Source organism: Coturnix japonica, chromosome 1 (genome assembly GCF_001577835.2).
Source record: "Coturnix japonica isolate 7356 chromosome 1, Coturnix japonica 2.1, whole genome shotgun sequence".
Taxonomy (NCBI): Eukaryota; Metazoa; Chordata; class Aves; order Galliformes; family Phasianidae; genus Coturnix; species Coturnix japonica.
The window spans coordinates 117,780,541-117,804,963 of NC_029516.1; the positions used below are offsets into that span (position 1 = coordinate 117,780,541).

General features: G+C 37.7%; 1 protein-coding gene across 1 annotated transcript in view; it reads left to right on the forward strand.

The window, feature by feature from the left end:
- OCA2 (OCA2 melanosomal transmembrane protein) overlaps nucleotides 1-24,423 on the forward strand; it is a 165,436-nt gene that overhangs the window by 94,323 nt on the left and 46,690 nt on the right. The window contains exons 16-19 of the mRNA XM_015851083.2: nucleotides 6,049-6,196; nucleotides 7,647-7,704; nucleotides 8,972-9,080; nucleotides 20,430-20,557. Coding sequence (XP_015706569.1) covers nucleotides 6,049-6,196; nucleotides 7,647-7,704; nucleotides 8,972-9,080; nucleotides 20,430-20,557 — 443 coding nt within the window. The remainder of the gene's footprint in view (nucleotides 1-6,048; nucleotides 6,197-7,646; nucleotides 7,705-8,971; nucleotides 9,081-20,429; nucleotides 20,558-24,423) is intronic.

Genomic DNA, 24,423 nt, shown 5'->3' on the forward strand with positions numbered 1-24,423 from the left:
ATTGGAGGGTATCTATCCACTTCCAAGCAGAGGAGTTAGTTAACTAGAGACTTTTTCTGTATGTGTACTTTAATGGAAATCACTGCCTAATCAGAGAATCATAGAATGGATTAGGTTGGAAATGCAAATAATTTCTTCCTAACATCTAATCTAAATCTTCCCTCTTTTAGCTTTGTGTAATTCATGCTTGTCCTGCCACTAACAGACTGTGTAAAAAAAAGAAAAAGTGAGGTCTTCCCTGAGTTTTCTCTTCTCCAAGCTGAACATGCCCAACTCCCTCATCCTTTCTTCATAGGAGAGGTGCTTCAGCCCTCTGATCATCTTAGTGGCCCTCCTGTAGACCTGCTCTGATAGCTCCATGTCCTTGTGCTGGGGGTCCCAGGCCTGGACACAGTACTGCAGATGGGACCTCATGAGGGCAGAACAGATGGGAGCATTTGCTTCCTTTACCTCAGTGGCCAGCCCTCTTTTGATGCAACCCAAAGAACAATGAGAAAAGTTTCTGGTTAAATTTTTAATGAGAGGGATACTTGCTCTTTTTTCAGCTTCCTGAGCAGTCTAAATCCCATGGCTGATTCTGTCTGCCCCAACTTGCCTAGAAATAAACCCCTGACAGGTGACTTCTGTGTGTGGTACTATCTGAGATGCCCTGCAGTTTTCTGCCTGGGCTTAATCTGTATAGCCTTTGCCACATCTGCGATGCTGTACTGAGCATCTGAAAATGCCCTATGTGTCTCAGTGACCAAATGGGGCTCCAGCAATCTAACAGCTGATGGATATAAATGCTCTGTATTGCTTTATGCAGCACTGTACAGATTTTTTGCATTCCTTTGCAATTATTTAGCTGAATCAGACAAAATATGTTTTCTTGCAGTTTTGAAGACCCTGCAACATTTGTGGCTCTGCTTACCTATGTCCACATGACCAGTAAACTGGCCAGCTCAAAGAAATAATGACAAGGGCATTTTGGACTTCTTATTTTTCAGAATTAGAACTTATTCTTGTCTCCTATAAAGGGACACTGCCTCTAGGAAAAAGGCATCAATTGTTGAGCTGGAATGTCTCTTGAGGTAAATTCTTTATATGCAGGTTTCACCTATCTAACTTAGTTCCTGTGCTTTTAAAATGGAGTTAATAGTTGCTTACTTTCCAATATTGCTGGAAGGATTAATTACACTAAATCAGGGATTTAAAAATTTTACTTTAAGTTATAGATATTACTATTACTAGATTAAACTATAATTCCTGATACTTAATTTCCTTTTCAATTAATGTATTCCTGTTCTAGGAATTTAGCTAAAAAAATAATTGCTTTGCTGAAAAAATGTTAAGCGAGAAGAGAATCTGGAGAAAAAAATCCATGTTCAGAGGAGCATGCTTTGCATTTTGTTAGTCACAGCCCAAACTTGTCTTGCATTCAAAAATACAGATAATATATTTAGTGCACTTGCCAGTTAAAAATTGCAATTTTATGATAATTCTTATCATCTCGACAAGTTTGGTCATGCTCCTCTGAGTATCTTCAATTAATAACACTGTCCTCTGCAGATTCTGAGACTGGGAATTAATTACACTCAGTTTGGAGGATGTCTTCTCTGTTATTGGCAGTCAGGTGGGAGGGAATGTGTGATTAAGTGAAAATCAGTCTGACTATTATTCGGTGCAATGCAGGAAGAATATGCATTTTGATGAAACAGTGTTTTCTAATATGCAGAAAACACTACCTAAAATGTCACAGCTCTGGTCTTGGTCTGTAGCAGATATTTCATTAAATTAACCAGTCCGGGACTTCAAGACTGTGCTTTCCATGGTGAAATATGCTAAATGACAAAACAGATTGGCAGCATAAGGATTGCAATCTTGCTTATCCTTTTGAATCAAATCCCTCAAAATATTCCTTTTTTTTTTGTTTGTTTGTTTGTTTGTTTGTTTTTTGTTGTTGTTGTTGGAAATGTACTTTCTAGAAAAAAAAGAAAGGAGTGCAAGTCTGTGAAAAAGTAATTCTTAATATACTGATTCTAAATATATAGCATCTTATGGGCTTTATGAATGTACTACATGGAGATTTTGGTATTATAATGGAATAATACATTGGTTAGTTGACTAATCACCAGTATAGATAACCCTGCAAAAAGCCTGAGTTTCCTTGGATGAGTGAGCCAAATCAGTGTGCCCTGGCATAGCATGACTGTCGTATCCCATCTACTGAGGGGATGGGACTTTTAGAGATATGGAAATGTCATGCAAGACTTTATCACTCAGTACCAGTCAAATTCTTCAAATTCAAGTACCAGTTGCCCTCTTCCAGTACCTGAAAAGTGCCTACAGTGAGAGTGGGGCAAGTCTCTTCTCACTGGTGACAAGTGACAGGACAAGGGGAAATGGCCTCAAGTTGCACCAGGGCAAGTTTAGGTTGGATATTAGGAAGCACTTCTTTACAGAAAGGGTAGTTAAGTACTGGAATAAGCTCCCCAGGGAGGTGGTTGAATCGCCATCCCTGGATGTGTTTAAGAGCTGTTTGGAAGTGGTGCTCAGGGATATGATTTAGCAGAGGGTTGTTTGAGTTAGGGTACTATGGTTAGGCTGCAGTTGGACTTGATGATCTTCAAGGTCTTTTCCAACCTGGGTAATTCTATGATTCTATGATTCTATGAAATGCTGCCCTTGTTCTGCCTTAGCCATAGTTTCAAAGTGTTTGATAAGACCAGTTGTATTACACCTTTGACCATCATGTCTAACACAGTATGTCATAAAAGGTCAGAAGCTCCCAAACTATACGAGTTGCTACCTAAATGGGTTCGCAGATCCAAGATGGAGGGCTAGATAAAAGAGCAAAGTTTTCTGAAAAGGTTCATTGCTCTCTGTGACCTCAAGGATTTTACATTGTATTTCCTTCAAAACAAAAACTACTGCTAACACATATGTATCACCTAGTGCCATAGAAAGCTATTACAATGAAAGTGCCCCTGAAACTGAAATAGGAGAAACTTTCTGTGGGATGACCTAGAAAACCTCTTCAGAAATTATTACTGCAACAGGGTCAGCACTATGAAAAAATGTATTGACTGTTCTGATTTTCAAAGGTCATGTTGCTCTGAAGTAAATTTCACAGCAGGTCAGATGTTCACATCCTTGGGATGTTTAGAAAAGTAATGTCTGAGCAAGCAAGCATGCATTTGCAGCATGTAAAGGCAAGATCAAAGCCACATGAAAACACACACATTTTTTAACAAGGACGACAAAGTATTAGCTCGACCTTGCTGCAACTGGAGATTAACCCCACAACACTTCAGACCTGGAGCAGGAGTGTGAAACCCCAGTAAAGCTGCATTCTGCTCTGTTTTTGTTTGTGGCACAGATATATGTGATATTAGGCATCCCTTTTCAAATGAGTGGAAATAAAAATTCTCTGCATGAAAATACCCAGTAGGGATCTGCTTCTCAGTTAGAGAATGAAAACTTCAACTTTCTTCCATTATCAAAATCCTTGGTTATATTTCACTTGAAAAAGATGAAGGAAATATTACGGCAGGGTGAACATACATCATCATGAACAGAAACAGAGAGAGACTTTTTAAAAGAGTACTAGGATGAGTGATAATGGTTTTAAACTGGAAGAGAGGAGATTTAGGTTAGATGTTAGGAAGAAATTCTTTACTCAGAGGGTGGTGAGGTGATGGCACTGGTGCCCAGAGAAGCTGTGGTGCCCCATCCCTGGAGCCACTCACAGCCAGGTTAGATGGGGTCTTGGGCAGCCCTGCCCATTACAGGGGGCAGGGAGGTAAGGGGTCAGAACTCAAAGGTCTTTAAGGTCACTTCCAACCCAAACCATTCTGTGACTCCATAACAAGAAAAGGTGTTGCTAAATGACAAAATGGGAAATTATTTTTTGTGCACGTTTGCCAGAGAAAAAGATATATCCACACTCTCATGAACTGATGATGAGAAACAGGTTCAAAGCCACAGTTCCATTTGACTTGAAAATTGCACGTGAGAGCAGAATGAGAAGGACCATTCATCTGTTGAGGGTAATTTCCCCCTTTTATCTGCTGAATTACGTACAGGGGATTATATCTTATCCAGTCCAGGGTAGCATGTGAGGTAGTAGAGCTTTTCTTTCACCATGAAGTGTCCAGGAATTCTTTTCAAGTTAAAAAAGTTTTTTTCTAATGGAGTTGCACAGGAGATTATGCAAGAAAGCCACGTTCCAGCATTTCTTCATCTAGACTTCCCTGTCTGTAGGAAAGAGTGGCTGATATTTTGCCACTTGCTTCTGTCATAAATTGCTACTTAGAGTGCTTAAAAATTCAGAGACTTAAAGTTTACTGATTTACTGTTGGCATTTTATCATAGACTAATTTCCACCATTTCTGATGTTCTGATATTTCAAATATTTTTTATGCAGAGTTCACATCCAACTTAATTCTCAAAAGAGATTTTTTTTTTTTCTTTTCCTGGATCAGATAGGTTGTGGCTTATAGCTCTGTCAATTTCTTGTTTATGTCCTGGAAGGGAATAGAAAATCACTGCTGATTTATTTGTGGATGTCACAAGCAGTTGCTGAAAAAGTAAATGATGTCCAGGACAGGGTGTCTGCACAATCTCATATGGATAAGCAGGACCTGTCCATGTTTTAATATGAAGTAGCATCGGATTATGCTCCTGGCAAGAATCACCAAATATGTTACAAAGGAAAATGGTAGATCTTGTAGCTCTGATACCCATGGTTCAGGCATGAATCCTTTTTTTTTTTTTTTTTTTATAAGAAATGTTTTAGATAAGAACAGGTTGTTTAATAACTGGAACAGTCATTTAGCTTTACATAGTGAGTTTACATTTCCAGCTAAGGCAAAGAATACCATTTTGTTGGCTTGCAAGCTGTGTGCTCATCTGTGGGTGTGAATTGTATAAAATCTTAGTCAACTGCTGTTCATCAGCTGCTCCGGAAGATTATGATGGCACTGGACATCCTTACATTTCTCCCTTCACGTGTTTGAGTTCTGTCATGTCTGCTTGCCTCTTATGGTTAATTATTACATTATATGCTTTCTATTATCAGTATAAATACTTGGTCACAAAGATACAGTGTATGCTAAACACATTTAGTACTCATTTTGTTATTAAATACCATAAACAACTAGGGATTTGCAGTAGTAAATATTATTATCACTGCTTACATCAAAATGTGTTTAAATATTTCTCATATTTTTTATAGATAATGATTACAGATGGTATATGTGGTGCAAATACTTCCACATCGATTTATTGAGATAAGTGTAATTTGCACACTAAATATGGATCTTAAGATATAAAACCATGAATTCTTGACTTTTTTTCTTCAATGACATGAAATTTGAGGGGAAAGAAAAAAAAAAGGTTGAGGATGTGTCCTATTAGTCAACATGGATATATATATTCAGACAGTTTCTGAATTAATATTCAGCTTTCATATCCTTAGGAATCTCCTGTAAAATCCAAAGGATATTTATTGGCATGACCATTCTAGCGTCTGTTGTTAACAGGTGTGAGCACTTTTCATTCATTCTTCAAGACTTTGATTTTACTCAAAAAAGAAAAATAAATCAAAACATTCTCAAAATTCTAACACTCTGGGGACTGATTTGAAGTATTAATCAGTCTGTTTAAACTTACGTGGGATCAGATATCACTCAGGTCTGCATTTTAGCAGTATATTAATGTGTGTTGGCAGGTTATGTTCTGATGAAAAGCAAATATGCTATGATTTTAGCAGTACAGATTGTGGTGGTTTTAAGCAAATATTTGAGGACAGTACCTTTTATTCATTGGGAAATGAATTTGAGATCAATTTATTTAAAAAAAAGAAAAGAAATGTTTCTATTAATTTTCCATTCCCCTCAGATCTGAAAAATAGGTGGTAAAAAGAACTTTGAAACTGGCAAACTCTTTTGAAACCATTCTGATCATTTGGACAGCTTTCAGTCTAGGACACATTACACATACTTTGTGGGTCTGTGGTTTTATACCTACTACACCTGTTATAAGATAAGCTACCTTGCTTCCTTTTAGAGCTGAAACATGAGATCTATGTTTGGAGGTTGACTGCTCAGCGCATCAACCCCGCCAGCAGGGAAGAAACTGCCGTGAAATGCCTCTTGATGCAGAAGGTGCTGACTCTGGAGATGCTCCTAAGGAAGAAGCTCAGGACATTCCACAGGTGAGTGGGTGCTGGTGTGTGCCACCTCCCTTCCTGTTATGCTTTTCAGGATGAGCTGGCAATTTGTTGGACTGACATGGTGCTCCTGCTCATCCCAGTCTACAGTTGGGACAATATTCTAGTTTTGTCTTCATTCATGTCTTTGCTGACATGATACTTACATTCTCAGCTATTTCTTGATCAGATTGGATGTTATGGAAGATATGAAGAGCCACTCTCAGCTTCAGTGAAACACAAAGTACTTTATGACAAAACTAATGTATAAGGTCTGGAAAAAATATATATGAATAAACAAAAATTTAATGGCCCAGAAATTCCAGATAGTTTTCGTTTTAAAAGAACACAAATACCTAATTAAACTCTTCACTGAAGAAGTAGCTTCAGTGTAGTAAAATGCTGAAAATTTTTATCTGATGAAAAATTCAAATGTTCTTCAGTGAACTACTGAATTTGCAAGACAGTGATTTACTACTTTTTAAAGTAATCAAATCTTCAGTGGTGATGTGAGCATATTCATAATTAACCAGGTATGTATAGAAAAGGAGAAGTTTTTATAAAGTAAGACTAACAAAATATTAACCTTATTTTGCTTAGGTTCCAGCAAAACCTGTTAATGTTTGATGTTTGAGAATAGCAGTGATAAGAACTCTGACAGTTAATTGAGTCTAGCATAGTGTCTTATTTTCACAAATAAAAATCTTAATAAATGATACAAGCATAAACTCTTCCAGTAATAAGATAATTTTTCCTTATAATTTTTCCCCTGATATTGTGCACTTTAAATGGAGTGACAAAAAAGTCTTTTTAAAAGACTGTGACATTATTAGTGTTCACAACACTTTAAAGTATTCTGAAGCATATACAAAAATTGTACGTTCAGTTTTGAAAATGAGGATTCCTTCAGCACAAGTACACTGACAGTGATGTAGAAATTCATTAACATTAACAACAGAGCTCCTGAACTGCTAACCCCAAGGCTTCTTTTGCTGTAGGTTTGAGTATGCTGATAACAGAAAGAAGTAAGTTATTCGTATCTTAAAACTTAATTATAATATGCAAATGTAACACATGTGTTCTGACTTATTGGTGTTAGCACATGACCCTTGCTTTATCACAGAATGGCACACATTACCTCCTGAATCTATGAAGGGAACATATAGCCAGCTGCTATACACAGGTTCATACTCTGGATGCTTGCTCCCTCCAAGCCCATGGTATTCTTCATATACCAAACTGTGTACTGGTGGTGTGTATTATGAAAGTGGGGTTTTAAGTAAATTGTCATGGGAATTTTGCTACTGAACGTAAGGCAACCATGGTTCCTTTGTGATACAAGTTACTCTTTAAAGGGAAAAAAGTGATCCAGTTTTGATGAGAGGGATTTATTCCAATAATTCTTGGCAGAGCTCTCATTTCACTCTGGAAAAAAGCAGGTGTCATTTTCTTTCAGGCAAATTTCACAAGAAGATAAAAACTGGGAAACAAATATTCAGGAACTCCAGAAAAAAGTAAGTAGATGGCAGTTCTTCTCAGTACCAGTGTAAGTAGACCTATGCCTTTTTACGAGGAGAATCCTTTGAATCCAATGAAAATTTAATAAGTCTCATGATAGCAGAAAAGCTGGCAGGAACAATGGATATACTGAACTACATTGTATGAGTTAGGTTTTATACGTGTTCTTTAGAAAAGAGTTGTTTAAAGGATCAATAAACGATTCAGCAGTGTTTGCTTAAAATTTTAATTGTCCATGGCCAGAAAGTCTCAGAAGGTGTCAATAGGTTGTTTATAACCACAATATGTGATGATAGAGTAATACCAACTCTAATTTACTACACTATCTCTAACACATCTGCTATGTTTTTTAAGTAGGGATAAATCACTTGTATAAATCCTGTTTTCTTTGCTGTGGACACATTAACTCTGCCTAAGTCTTTATGCTGAAGCTGAACCTGACAGGATGTATACTCTATAGTAGGATTAATTTCATCTTCATTTGTCTAATCATCACATCCTTTCCACATCGCTGGCACTAATGAGTACAGGCCTGTAATTGGGAGCTGAAATCCTTGGCTGGGACCTCGCTGTCCTATGTGTCATACCAAAACAGAACAAAAACAACTGGATTTTCTATTTGTTTTTAGACCTTTTCCAAAGCATTGTATAAATGATGACCTTTTAAAATAAGTGAGACTTGATTATACTTTAGTAGAGCTCTAAACTGTGTGGAAGAGACTGGAAATGAGAAAGGTACTTAGGCTGAGATAGAGGGATTCCCTGGGTTGTTGGTGAAGGTAACTTCAGAGCAGAGGAGCAACAGCACATTGGAAAGAATTTAGGGATGAGAATGAGAGCACAAGGATCTCATCTGTGGTACAGGAGCTCTGTAAAGTCCTTGAAAGCTGTACATGATATATGAAGAATCTGCCCTGTAGGTTAGGTTATAGGTTTTCAGGGTGTAATTGCAGTAAAGGTTTTGTCCAAATTTGGAAAACCACAGAACACCTGAAGTTCCCTCTGTAGTAGGAATTGCCTTTCAGCTATAATTGCAAAACTGTGTTTTATCTCCTAACTTCATGTTGGGTCTCTCTTACTGCATGATCATGTTTCTTATAGGTAAACATAAGATATTTAAATTGAAATATTTATGTATTTTATGCTTAAGAAGATACAATACAGGATCAACTTTTTGTACTTAACACTTTCTTTTTAAAAAAACTCTGTGCACAATAAATAGCTCCTTCTGTAACACAGTTATTCAATTCTTTTCCTCTGCAGCACAGAATAACAGACAAAATCCTTCTCATCAAATGCCTGACTGTGCTGGGATGTGTTATTCTCATGTTTTTTCTCAACTCATTTGTTCCAGGTGTCTATTTAGATCTTGGTAAGTTTCACATTTTTATTCTATTTAATTGACAAACAAATAAACCCCAGCTAACTAAACTGTAACATTTTTGAGTCTATTCAGAAGACTCATGTTTTTGTTAGTCCCTGGCCTCACCATTTCACCAGGTTAATCAGAGCACCAGTTTCTCAGAACAAGCTTTTGAAATGCAGTCATGTCTCAGCTACCCCAGGAGGAATAGCAGGTAGAGCTCTTAACTTCATTTTTTTTTTTTTTTTTTTTTTTCCCCTGACTTCTCAATATTAGCAAGGTGGATAAACATTACAGAATGAGCAAATTTGACCTTACCGTCATTTCACTGTAGGCTTGAATAGATGACCAAGATTCATTATGAAAATCAGAAAGTAATTACTCTGTGTAAGAACATTTATGTAGTCTGGCATAATTTTATAAGTACAGATAGCTCTTCATATAAATTCAAGTTACCATTATGTTACCATCAAAATATATCATTTCCCAAAATAAGACCAGGAAGACTCTGCATATGGTTGAAATAAAAATAACTAGATCCTGTGCCTAGGCCTATCTGTGCAGGTTTTTATACAGTTATGTGTCTACATCCCTATAAAGACATTCTTGAAATTCCCCCAAAATAGAACAAAATTAAAACTCACATTTAACTGAAGGGCAATTGTAAAACTTGCCTGTATATTGGCCTATGAAAACTTAATGATATTTTTGGGGGGCTATGAAGTGTTTGGAAGTTATGGAATTTTAAATATGTGTTTTCTCTTGTCATCTGAATCTCTTCACTGTGTATGTCCAGTGACTAAAAGATGCAACAGACTCAAGGATGAATCACTCATAAGGAATAAGTCATTGACTGAATTATACTATACATTTTGGTTATTCACTATACAGAGCTAGTTCTAACTTTACAGTGGTGATCAGGATGGAGTCAAGACCTCCCACCCTTGTTGCTACCACTTCAGCTATATTAACTGGCTTAGTAATCTACCAGTAGCCAAAGGTGGCTCTTCTTTCTGCTTGGACCTAGAAAGATGTGTGTTGGTGTTAGTGGTACCAGTGGGGGGATGTGAGCAATGTGTTTTTAAATAAGCACAGCCATGCTGCTAAACACATTAGTTCCAAGGACTGAGCTACTGCCCTCAGACATAGGCTGCAGAATGGCTGTGTCCATGCTGCTCACACCTCATCTGTGCAGTGCAGTATGGCACAGCAACTAGCCCTGTGCTTCTGTGTGACACTGTAAATAGTTTCGTCTGCATGAGATTATTAAATTGTCGGTTCACTCTGAGGGCAGTTTTGTAGCCTAATAAAATTGTTCTAAATTCATAATACTGAGGACATATGGCTTATTACTCTGTATTTATTATGGGGTTTCAGTGCATAAACTTGCCTGAATTAATGTTGCAGTAACTGCATGGAGCAGGAGCCTAAACCTGACTCACCCTTGTTTCTGTTTGAGTGTGATCCCTGAAACAAATTGTCTTCAGAAGTACTTATGTTTGTCTGAGATGAAACAAGCTGGATCAGTCCAAGACAGCGGTCTGACTTTGAAGCAGTACTTATGAAAAGGGGGATTCTGGGACACTGGGACCTCACTGCGGACTTGGCCTATGAGGTTTCCTGATACTGTAGATACAGCAGGAATATGCTGGCATGCAGCAGAAGTCTTGGTGCTGTGGAGCAGTATGAGCCCAGGAAGTCACTGTGGCTGAGTGCAACTGAAGAGTTTCTACCAGCAATTTAAGAAATCAATTTTCACCATTACTTTTCTGACTCAGATAAAAGTGAGCACTGAACCATAGAAGATTTAGTGAATAAACCCAAAATATAAGTGTTTCTTAAAACCCACATGCAGTCATTAAAGAACTCATAGCATTGATTGCATGTGTTGCTAGTAAGATATTCTTTCAAGTCTGCAAAGTAATTGGAGTACTAGAAGAAATCTAGTAACTGGTGAGTGTTTTTTTGGCCTACTCCATGTCAGTAAAATAAATGAAAGAAAGTGGCATGGTTGGCAGTGCAGGATTTTTTTTTATTCGCTAGCCAATCTTCTGCTCTAGTCTTGAAAGTAAACATGGTCTGTACATGTTATTTAGTTTCTCCCTGTTCTGTATTCATAGTAACTCCATCAGATTACTAAATAAATGTTATTAAATCATATACATAATTTTATTAACACTTAATGGAGCCTGCAAACTTATTCTGTGATCTCACTGATAACTCCTGAATTCCATGGTCTTGATGCTTGCTGTCACTTACTTATTACTGAAGTCGTACTGCTGTGAGTTGCTATGGATTTTAGTTCTCCAGTGGATAGAAATAAATTTCCTAAAATACAGCACATCTTGTACTCTGGTGGTTTGGTTTTATTTGTTCAGTAAGTTTTTTTGCATAAAAATGAAAGTAGATTGTAATTCAGTGTTTAATTTCCTACTAGAATAATGTTTTATACAGAGGCTTAAGTGTTAGAAATCTAATAACTTTTAATTGCATTTGGTAGAGTGAATTAGGAAGATTATAGAATTCTTTATCAGTCCCCAGCCTTGATACAATTTTTCCATTATGAACTTGGAATCATTGATATAATTTGAGGGAACTGACATTTTAATTTAAGTAATAAATTTGCATACTTAACTGTCTTAAAATGCAGAACACTTTCCTATTCAGTTCTTTCATACCTGTTCATCTGTAGGCTAATTCTATGAAATATCTATGTTAATGAAAGGTTAATAATGAGACTTTAAACAAACAGATATGGCAAACTTCAGAATTCTGGAGTGCTTTCATTCAGCAACTAAAGGATATTACTTTATTGATAAAGCACTGATAAAGTATCTGAGGAATCTTGCTTCCTTCCGCCTCTGAATCCTCTCCTCAGGGCCAAGTCAGTGATTTCTGAGTCAGGGTGAGGTCCTCTCCTGCTTTTAGAGAGCTGCAACAGAAGATTTTACTCTCTTCTTCAAGAAATAAGGTGTAAATTCAAGAGCCAACAAATCAGATATTGATGATTTCAGAATAGAGATAGTGTCCCTGACTCAGCTGCAGATTGCTGGAAAATGGGAAGTCATACCAGGAGAAATATAACTGTATGTTTGTCTAATTTGTAAATCTGTTCCTGCATTGTTAACAATACTCGCTGTAGACAAGAAATTTGTTTTTGTGAGTTTTTGAAATTAACATCTAGAGCAATTTTGAGTAACAATGAATTACTTATTTATGGAAGGGTAGAGGGACTCAATGAATTCTTCCATTGTTCTTCCATTATTTTGGGGATTTCAGTAGCAACTAGAATCAGCTGTGTTGTTACTACACGAAGCAGTGCTAGGAAGTTCCTGAATACATGAAGTTCTAAAAACTGTGATTTTCCTCCCTTACTAACCAACAGAATCACCATAACCTTTCCTGATATTTGGACAAGTTCTATAAATCATCACTCTATATCACTTCTAGGCCATCCTAGGTCTAAATTTTCCCTGTCGTCCTTTCTCTAAAGCTAAAATCTTTCAAGCCCTTCAGTATTTATAAACAACTGTTATCTTGTTTGATGATGTGGCATCAACTACAGCCACGAGTGAGAACTGGCGGATTTGACATTATTTTGTGCTCTTTTTCTCTGTGCTCTTGCTTCATTCCTATATTATTTACCTGTTTTGACATGCAGTAGTGTTAGTTTAACTTGTCTAATACTTTAACATTGAGATCAAGAAGAGTTCTGTACATGCCTGACCTTCTCGTCTCTGAATATTTAGCATAGAAATTTGGTTGGGCCATGAAGATACATATTGTTTTAAAATGTGAGTAGACATAATTGCACATAGAAGACTTAGCACATCTTTGATTCACAGTGGTGTTGAAAAAAATCCTTGTAAAGTGTATATGAACATGAGTTAAAAATAAATGAGACAGTTATTTTGTAGAAATAAAAACATTGGAGTAGAGCTAAATTGATGCAGTCAGCATTGAGTATAACTCAGTGTGGTACAGATCAGAGTTGTTGCTCCTTCTCAACATAACACTCTTTCTGAATATAGGAGAAATCTTTCTGCAGTCCCTGCAGTTGTTTGTTTGTTTTAATTACCCTCTTTAAAATGCAGAGTCATTTTTATGAACATGTAATTAAACATGGAAAATATTCTGTCCGTGTGGTTGTCCAAACACCTGATGTGGAAAAAAACCCACTCCCACCAAAGATGGGAAAGAGTAACAATTATATCTGCTAATACACTTTTTGTGCTTTAGTTCTTTCTTCCAGAAAGGTTGAGCTTCATTTTATCTTGATATTCATAACTTTTTTCTTGTCTCTTAAGAGTCAGTGAGGCTCTGGCAATACAGTGTGTTTGTTTTCAATGACCTTTACTGCGATAACATTGCAATTCTTTTAAAGACTTTTGGACAGGAGCAATATACACAGCTATATCTGTCAGCACATCTCTGTTGATGTATCACCTAGCTATAGCTAGTGAGGAAGCTAGTAATGGTTTCTTACTTACAGGATTCTATCTTGGGTGCCATCCTATCTCATTTATGGCATTGTACTTCAATTCATCGTGAGAATTAACAAAATCCATCCCATCCCTTCCCAATTCACAGAGGCTCATCAGTGATTACAGAGGAACTATTTCTCTACCTCCTTGTTTTATGCTATGCTCTTGTTCTTAACTTTGAAATTTCTTTCTATTTGTACAGGTTCCTGCTTAGTTGGCTTGCATAGGGCTATAGTTTCCATCAACTTCTTTCTCATTCTTTCAATCTTATATTCTACTAAGCATTTTCTGATGCAGTGCAAGCAGTCCTGGACTGTCACTATCATGATTCTATCCCCAACGAACAGCCTTAAACTGTGGTGCTTCAAATAGCACAGAACAAGTGGAAACGATTTATATGAAGCTAAGCTTATGGAAAGATATTGCTCAAAAGACCAGCAAGGTGCTTTGTCAGAGAGTAATTCTGTTAAAAAAAAAAATAAAAATAAAATTAAAGATCAAATAGTGCTTATCAGTTGACAACAAATACTATTTATAAGCACTCAGCATGATTTTAGAATGGACATTTTTGGGGATACTTGATAAAATTTTAAAAAGTAATGGTAGAAACCTAAGTATGAAGTATTTGAGGATGGTGAGGTGCTGGCACAGGCTGCAGAGAGAGGTTGTTGATATCCCATCCCTGGAGATGTTCAAGGCCAGGTTGGATGGGGCCCTGGACAATCTGATCTAGTATTTGATCTAGTGGTTGGCAACCCTGCCTGTGGCAAGGGGGTAGGAACTTGATGATTCTTGAAGTTTTTTCCAATACAAACAATTCTATGATTCTGTGATTCTAATTCACATTCAGGACTACTGATATTCAATTAGTAGAGTGAGCAGTAATGGAAATATGTCTTTGATTTTGTTGTTTAATGCAAATATTTCTGTATCTATGCAAAATAGTATAATCAAATGTGTCCTTATACATAACATCACATCTGCGCTTCAGTGTATGAAGGACTCACATGCGTCCTTAGGTTAATTTGTGAGAGTTTATGGAGCTAAATGTATTTCTGATTAAGCTGTTGGGACACTGTGTTGGATTTAATTCCTCTTATATTCACTAGTGTGCCATGTAAGCCATGATTCAAAGGTTAGCATCAAAAGATATAGCTTGTTGTGGATGTTGTGGATATGAGAGGGTCTCTGAAAAAGAATATCCTGTTTTGCTCAATTACAAATGTCTAAAAAAATCTGTTTCCATCATTTTGTTTCCAGGTAGGTATATTACATTTTGATCCATCAAAAGATGATTTTTAAATCTCTCTTCTCATTTCTCACCTGTTCTATGTGTGATTTTGAACACTGTGTAGCCTGATTCTTCCTAGCTGCTTTTACATTTCCTAACTCTTTTTGTCCTTTACTGCCACTGCAAAGATTGCTCTCTGCTGTCTGTAGCAGGCTGGTGCTTACCTGAAGACTCAAGAGAGAGCAGAGGCTGCTTCACAGGATTTGCTATTCGCAAAATGGATTCTGTATTTAAGGAGACCATCAGGCTCAGTTGTGACTTTCCTTGTTATTCATCTTCCCTGCAGGACTGTTAGTTATCCAGGTGCTTAACAACCCAGAGCTGTGCAGTTTTACCTACTCCTGCCTAAACATGGAATCTTGCACGTGTCTATACTGAGCATCACTCTGTTTTTCCCAGGCCAGTACTGAGGTGTTATTCTGGCTTTAGTTTTCAGTGCAAATGTCTCAAGCACCATTTGAGCTTCCAGAAGTGTGAATTCTAAATTCATTCTCAGTATTCATATAGAAAGACTTGTTCACATTGTTAGGAGGAAGCTTATTATGCATTTCAGCTGCTACTAGGTCAGACTGAATTACTTTTACTAAGGAATACAGATTTTTCGTAATGAGCATTTGAAAGGCCTGCAGATTACACAGTATTTTCTTCCTTTCCTTTATTTCCCTTTCACATAGCTTCCTCCCGCATATTCTGTACTTCTATTTGATATTAGATTGTTTTTTATTTTCTATTTCTTCTGCTTGAATATTTCAAAATAGGATTTTTATTTTTATTTATCAAGATTGCAATTGTGTTCTGCTCATCATGAGTTATTTACTGTTCCGAATGTGATTTTCCCTCCTGGGTAAAGTGAATAAGAAAAGAAAAGCACTCAAGCTATTTCTGCTGTACCATTTTCCAGGTTTCTGGCAGAAGACATGAGAGTCTTTTCTATGAAGAATGCATTATAATTTTTCAAGGTGCTTTTTATAATAAAATATCATCTAATTTTTCCTAAAATAAACAAACTGTCACTGTCTTTAACAGGTGCTGTGTCAGTGCAGGAATGGAATTTAGATTCAGTTTCTCCCTGCATTATATTTACAGAACACCAATTGTTGTGAAACAGAGGCACTGAAAGGCAGTAAAAGAAGTAGTTTGTGGAACTATAAATGGGCTTTGCTTTCATTGTAGTAATGAGAAGTTATTCTTTAAAAATTATCTCTTTCTTTTCTTCCTGGTTGTCTCTTGTGGCCCAGTAAGCTACAAAATAAAGGAATAGTCATGCCAGTCTGTAATACATACTGGTATTCAGTTCTTTGAAAATGGAGGAATCTTTCAAACTGAAACCAAAGCAAATGCAAAGACACTCAAACATATGAAGCAATCTCATTTGCTATCTTGAACATGCTTAAAAGAACATTATCTAAAAAAGCCTCTGGACACCAGCCCATTTAGAGAGGTCAGATTGCCACATAATGCCTGTACAGACTCCATTGTTCACTTTGACAAACAGTTTGACAGAGAGCAGTCAATCGAGTAGTTACAGCCTACACTAACTACTGTGGAAGATGTTATTTTTGTCTAGGTGCCTAGACAAGATTCCTGAAATCAAACCGTGTCATAAATCGACATCTTACAGGAACTCCTCCAAAACTCCTTGAGAGACTCCATCTTTTTTCTCTCTTTCTCTTTGTTTTTGTACTGTACCCATCCTCTGGGAGATGGCTACCTATATCTCCTCTCTGCAGTTACTACAAAGATAGTAAATTCAGAAAAGCCTGTGCATGTAGACTGCGATAAGCTGTGTACAGCTCAAACTGGCTGCTGACATCTTCAATTCTCCAGAGATCTCTGCTTGCAGGACTGCTTCAGGAAAAGACACGTTCCTTACCCATTTGTATTCCTCAGGAACAGGCCACTGTTCTCTCACTCTAAGCTGTGTGCATGGAGTTACTGCATACTGCTAAAGTCCATGGTGCAAGAAAATGCTGACTCTATCCACTTCTAGCGCAACTCATTAGTATTTCATTAGCTTTAATGAAGAATCATCTCAATTGTTCCAGAACTACTGAGCAATTCCTGTTCTTTAATCCTTCACACCCATTTACCTAATGCTGTCATTTGCATCTGTGCAAAACAGCAGTAAAATTCCGCTGCTGAGCTCCTGATCTGGACCTGTCTACTTTCTCTTGTAGGTTCCCTCTAACAGGAATTGTCACCATCTGTATTTAAGGAAGAGCTGGGCACACTGTATTTTACTGGAATTTGGAGAACACCTAGGAGTTGGAATTAGCCAGTGCATGTTCATACTGCTTTCTTAGTGTTAAGTGAAAATAAATAGCTATTTAATTTGAATGGACTGATTCACTTTACTCTGGGGAGACGTAGAAAATATCAGTGATAATTGCAAAAAAATGTGGGAGTTGTCAGGAATTTTGATGGATGAGGGAAAGGCTGTGGATTTTATCAACTTGGATTTTAGTGAAGCCTTCAATTCTGCCTCCCGCAGAGTTCTCCTGAGGAAGCAGGCAGCTCCTGTCTTAGATAGGTACATTCTTTGCTGGGTAAATAACTGGCTGGAGTGCTGGGCCTAGGCAGTGGTGCTGAATGGAGATAAATCCAGCTGGCAACTGGTCTCCAGTGGTTTTTCACAGGGAATCACCATTCCTGGAGGTGTTCAAGAACTGTGTAGATGTGGCACCGAGGCACATGGTTTAGTGGGCGTGATTGGTGGTAGGTGGATGATCAGACTATATGATCTTAGAAGTCTTTTCCAACCTTTCACGGATCTGTGAATTGACAGTTTTCTCCTCTCTTTTGCTGTTTTGGAGACTTTTATTGTACTCCTGTTCCTGTGAATTGTAACTGTTCTTGCAGTCTGCAAATGCCTTTGATATGAAAGAGACTATTGAGTATTTTTAAAAACTTCCTGGAAGAACTTTTGTATGAGCTTTGCCTTTGCTACATTCAAGCTATACATACCCAGGAGCAGGTGAACAAAAAATCTCCTCCCACTGTCAGCTCATGTCATGATCCAGCATTCAACCCGAGGACTACAGGGTATTGCCACTCTGAGGTCAGCTCTGGAGTCACTTCTCAATGGGTGGCAGAATTACCAGTTCTTCTCAGGAATATCTGGCATCTGCTTAACAGAGCACAGCACAAGTACAGAGGAAAAAAAGAAGCAAGATTGTGGGTACCTGAAGCTACAAAAGGGAGTCATCTGTACAAATGACTGTTGAGAGAAATGGCCTTAAATAGTTCCAAATCCTTGCAAAATTTGGAAGGCTGAGACAGTTATAACCAAGCTCTCCTCTCATTTCCTAAAAGAAAAAGGACACCTGACAAAGCAACTCACCAGCTATTGTTAAGAGAAAGACTCAATAAAGTGCAAAATCTATACATCTTTTACTCCAGTGCAAACTTTCCCCTTGATACAGCTGAGCCAGACATTTTCTACTACTTGACATCCCTCTGCCTGCAAGTAATATAGGGTGTACTGACCCTGTCTGTGCCAAATTTCATAACCAACAGAGCAAAGGTTTGGTTTTGGAGACTGCCTGCCTTGAATGAAGGAAGGGCAAGTTGACTTCACAGCTTCTTATGACACTTGTGAGAGGGACCAGATGGGTATTCCCACCCTGTTCTCTTTTTTGTGGTGGCTTTAGCTCTCCTCTCTTACAGTGTAATTTTTTGTGCACAAAGTACTTTTGACCAGGCATTAATTATATCACTGTGTGAAAGCAGGGACCAAACTTGCTCAGCTTGCTGCGTGGTGATGTTTCAGTCTGTGGTGGTGAGCAAAGCTGGCTATGAGACTTGGTTTTTGGATCCAGTCAAGCACCAAGAACAGACTTTACTCCCTTGGCATTTGGAAAAAAACAAAATTAAAATTAACATTTATTTCATGAACAGGCAGAAACTTTGTTTTATTTATTTCTTTTGAAATTTACATGAGGTTAAAATGGAAGAGAGCTTGATTTTGATTTTAAGGTCTTGGATGGTTTTGGATTTTTATTTCTTTAACCTAACAGAAGAACAATCCCATTGTTCTTGAGGACCTCTGTAGACAGCTCACTTTATTCATCTGTGCTATGTAGCAGAGATTGATTCTCCCTAAGTTACACTTGAAATTTAATTTTAAGTTTGAGATTTAAAAGATTCTTAACAGCAGAGATTGTTATTCTTTCCTTCTTACTTGTTCCACAGTTTTTTGAATTCATCACTTTTCAACAGACTATATGAAATAGCACCAGGTATCTGAAAGAGTCACAACAAAGGGAGAAATGACTTGAAAAGGTGGGATGCTTTGTTTCCACGCTATTAAAAAAACCTCAAATTATGTATCTTGGTTTTACTCATTAAAAAAAAAAAAAAGATCTACTATTTAAGTTAAAGAAGAGAAGAAGAAAGGCAGAAGAAAAGTTCATCATCCCAAGGAGAGAAAAAAAAGGAAGAACTTACCTATTTCTTGTTTGAAGTCTCATTCTACTGTTCAAAATAAATGTTCAGGAGAAATCAAACAGCTCCAGAAAGAATTTTAGCTGTGCAGAGATAGAGTGAGTATTGCTAGGACAGGAGATTCATGAACTACGTTCTCTATCTGCTTGCACATTTCTTCTGCATTTTCTCTGTTACCAAAATGTGCCTTAGTATGTGAGGATGTATATAGAAATCCTTTCTGGAAAGAGTCTCCTGTGCTGTTTAAAGCTGATCTCCCTGCTGCTTCAAAGATTTTTTTACCTGAGATTCTCTTCTACAGCATGTAGCCCTTGATTCTTCAATGTCTTGGGGCTGCAGTGAGCTTTTCATGGGGCTGCAGAGCCCTTCCATCTATCTTCTAACAACTGTATCTAGGGCTGCATCAAAAGAAGTGTGGTCAGCAGGTCAAGGGAGGTGATCTTGCCCCTCTACTCTATGCTGATGAGAACTCACCTGGAGTGAGTTCTCCACATCTAGATGTGGAGTCCTGAGTACAGGAAAGACATGGACCTGATAGAGGAAGTCCAGAGGAGGGCCACAAAAATGGTGCGAGGAGAAAAATGCCTCTCCTGAGATGGCAGTCTGGGACTGTTCAGCCTGGAGAAGGAAAGGCTCCAAGGAGACCTGAGAGCGGACCATCAGGATGAAAAGGCAAGCTATAAGAAGGAAGGGGACAGACTATCAAGTAGGGTCTGCTTTGACAAGACAAAGGGAAATGATTTCAAAGTAAAATTGGGGAGATTTGGATTGCATTTAAGGAAGAAGTTTTTTACAATAAAGTTAGTGAAACACTGAAACAGGTTGCCCAGATATTTGGTGGATACATTTCTGGAGGCATTCAAGGTCAGGCTGGATGGGACTCTAAGCAACCTGATTGATCTGTAGGTATTCCTGTTCACTATAGGCAAGTTGATCCAGGTGACCTCAAATAGTCCCTACGAACTCAAAGAATTTTATGATTCTATGATTATGTTTGAACTTCACCCGTTACAGCACTAGAGACAAAAATCCTTTAGCTGAAAAACGCAATACTATAACTTTTACATCTCTAGTAAATAGAAAATGAATTGTGAAGCATTGTTCTTTCTTTTCCTGATGTTTTCTTTTTTGCTAATGCAGGCTGGATTGCCATTTTGGGAGCCATTTGGCTGCTGGTCCTAGCAGATATCCATGACTTTGAGATGATATTAAGCAGAGTGGAATGGGCAACCCTTCTTTTCTTTGCAGCATTATTTGTTCTCATGGAGGTAAGATTTTGTGATTTCTAAAGCCTGAGAACTGACTTAAAATGTGAGTTATGAGTTATATATGCTGCAAGGCATAAGCATCCTGCAGATTCAGTCCCGTAGGCACAGTGAAGATTGAATGCAGTCAAAGTTGTATAGAGTAAAATGGTGGAGTGGTGGAAGCTGGTTCTGAGTAATTTTTCACTGTGTGTCTGTTCCCACTTTCATTCTGCTGCATTTGCTGTATCCGTTCAATACAGTCATTTCCAATAACTTGAATTTTCTGTTTCTGTTGTGTCTGTGGTCCCTGTGTCCAGATAGTTTATTTATATCTATGTGTTTACTCTGAAATTATTTAGACAAGTGACAGGAAAAATGAAAGAACATAAACCATTGTTGAAAACTGCTTCTAATACTTTCTGCTACATGCAGGCCATCAATTGGCTTGTCAGATATAGGAGAATGGTTTGAAAGGGTAATATCACTGAATTTCAGTTTGCAATTGTAATTTAAGAAGATGTTCAGTACTTGAGATGTGTGGACATCTTACTGTGCAGTTTCTTTGTGTCTGTCTGTTCCTGACGGTCTGCTTTACCAGACACATTTTATCCTGTTTAATATTTGATGCTTTTGTAAAGTTTGAATGAATTTATTTTTGCTTCAAATACTTGGAGGAATCTGTGTATGAAAACTCACATTTACATGTCAATAAGGTTTCTGTACATTCCCTAGAATGCTTTGGATTTCTCAGTTATTTGTTCCATTTAATGATGTTGTCAGGTTTTACAGAGATGGCTGGTAAAACTTCCTTGACTGCTGGCACTGCCATAGGTAATGAAATGTCTGCATGAGTAGTCTGGGGAAAGCCTGGAATATAACATACAACACCCCCACTATGTTCCTCAGTAACTGCAAAGAACCCAAGAATTTGTAAATTGGGATCTATAAAAACAGGAGGAAAAAAAGCAACAAACTAAATTTGAATTAAATACAAATAGTGAATAATCCAGCTAACTCTTAATTAATTCCAAACTGGAAGTAAAAATCTGGTAACCTCTAAGAAGATGAAAAGAAACTCTGATTACCATTAAGAAGCTTGTTTGAGAACTAGAAGGTCTAAAACTCATCAAGAAACGTTGATTTAAAACACACTCATTAGGACAGGCAATTCAGTTATTTATGTTATCAGCTTCTATAAGTCCTTCTGTTTTCTGGCTCTCATAGGGGATCCATTTTGAAGCCATTTTTACTTTGTTTTACTGCTTCTGTAACAGTGTATTAGTTATATTCCCTGATGCATTTATTGTTTTAGCTTGAATTGAACTGTTTTGTTTTGAGCGCTGTGTAACTGTACAATAACATAGTAAAGCACACAGGAACTTACTTGCCCTTTGCTGCTAGGCTTCAGATATGAATGTTATAATTCACTGAGCTTCACTTTTATGGTTTCTCAGATCACCAGTGAATAGTTTGCTAATGAAAAATTTTTTTCCTGGCTCTTTAGAGTAACAGCAATTTAAGGTCATGAAACAAACTCTTACAGTGGGAGATATTCATTTATATGCCATGAATGAAAAAGAAAAAAAGAAAAATACTTAGACAAAATAAGCAAAATGGATAAATATCATCCCTTATACTTCAGATTAGCAGGAGCTGACACTCTTTGTCAAGGCATTTTTCTTTTCTTAAGGTAAACAATGTCAGGAAAAGAAGTCCAAGTAAATATCTGCACTGAATCATTCCATGGATCAGGCTTTCTGCAACTGTCAGCTCATATTCCTGGTGATCTTTCATCTCAGATGGTTGCAACTCTCAGACTATTTCTTACTTCTAGGAACATTCCCTTCACCATTAAAAAGTATGCTTCAAACCTGTGTGGGACCTAGGCTACAAGACACTTTGGAAAATGTAACTTAAGTTTCTTAGACATGGGAGCTCTTGGAGGCTCTGCCTTTGGGTGCCTGTCAGTCCAGTCTGGTAGATGTTTTTGCAATGAAAAAGATGTACATCCTTTGAATCTCTCTTGTTTTCAATTGTGTCCTCAGGTAATTTGTCTTTACAACTGTCTTTTGCGTACTTGTTCTCAATTGTCTCTTGCAGACTGTAACATCTTTCTGCTTCTTTCTGTGACATATATTCCCATGCCTCTCAGGGTACATTGTTTTGTTCAGTCAAAAATGGTCACATTTACTTCAGGCAGAGTTTATTTACATCAGTTATCATGACATTCTCCCCATAAGAGTGATTCATGCAAATTTTTCTGTATAAACTTTGATCTAAAATGTTACCTGATGTTTTCTGCAGTAAGGCTCTAATTTTGAGCTGTCACTCGGGAACTTGTATGCTGGAAGGCACCAATTAGTGCAGTAATATCTCTTCCTCTCAGAGTGCACAGGAAGATCGTGGAGACCCCGTGTGCAGTTTACATTCTCGAGAATCCGGTGGCAGGGTGCTAATTGCTGCCTTTCAGCTAGGTGCTTGCAGGCAATTAGCCTGGAAATTGTGGACATCTTAAAGTTGGTTGTGTGATTAGTGCTGTCACATCTCTAATGAGATGGGCTAGCTTGACTGACTCTTGCAGGAGGCATGTGCACGTCCTTTCCTTGTGTCCCTCTTTCCTAAATATCTCTTTTGTAGTGCCATGTCTGGATTCCAAAAGAAATGTTGAGTGTTACTGAAAAGAAATATGTTGTGTTGATAGTTAGTTAAATAATAAGGCAGCAATGTTAACCAGAGATAACTCCGAGCTCTGCTTGCTGACAACTATGTGTTAAGAAGTTTGTTTTTAAGTCTGAACACAAAGAACTCTCAGAAAAATCTGACAGCTCATTCTTGTTCTTTCTTTTGCATATGTTTTAAAAATGACTTCGAGAAACATTGAGTTAATGAGCTCATATAGCAACCCCAATAGCATCAAATCAATGCAGTAACTTAAAATTATAACAAAGCGTTTCTTAAAAAGCTTTAACCTGAAAAGTTAAAGCAATTTAAAAAGTCATTATTTTTAATGTAAGGTGAATGCATATGTTATTAAAAGTCTTATCACTTGTTTTCTCTATGCTGCATGTTTAAATGTAGATATACCTTTTCCTGTGCAACACATTGTTAAAAATTAATGCAATCTCTGTGCCAGCATTGTTGGCTGTATTCTAGCCTATGTTTTACAGTGGGAGAGTGTTCCCTTGGGTCTTCTCAGTGAGTTGTCCTGGCTTGTATGTGACAGAGCTTCCTTGCCTTTACTTCTACATCTCCCACTCTCTTGGCAAGCTGAAAACTACCAGCCTGCCCACACTGCTCCTGCAGCAGATGGGTGCTGGTGCCCTATGCTGCTGATGGTACCCAGATAGTTGCACACTGCTGCCCAGCTGAGATGCAGATGCAGGAATTGCTGGTCTGGTTGACAGCCCTGCTGTCATTCTGGCTTTACTGTGTCCTACACTGCACCATTCGGTATTAGTTAGGACCTTGATCCATCTCTGCCATGAGATTTGACAGCATGGTTGTTATTTATTTATTCATTTTTCCCAGTGATGCCTCCGAAGGGCTTTGTCTGACTGCCTGTTGTGTGTGGCATCATGTCATGTGAATGCTGACCTCTGCAGCCCTGTGTGGCAGTGCTCTCAGTCAGCAGAATGTCTCAGCTAACTGATTTTCTGTCGTGGCAGGAAAACGGAAAGCACCTAGGTCCAGTCTGAATAAAAAATAATGTGATTTTCTTTCTTGAAAAACAGAAAAGTCAAAAGATAGATGTATCCCATTCAACCTGAAAATAGTGCTTCACTCTGCACCCTTGTAAGAAAAATACGACCAAAGTGAATTAAGGGCTCTCTCTCATGAGTTAAATTTTCCCTTTCACTTCGCTTTTTGAAGGAGTAGATGATTCTCCT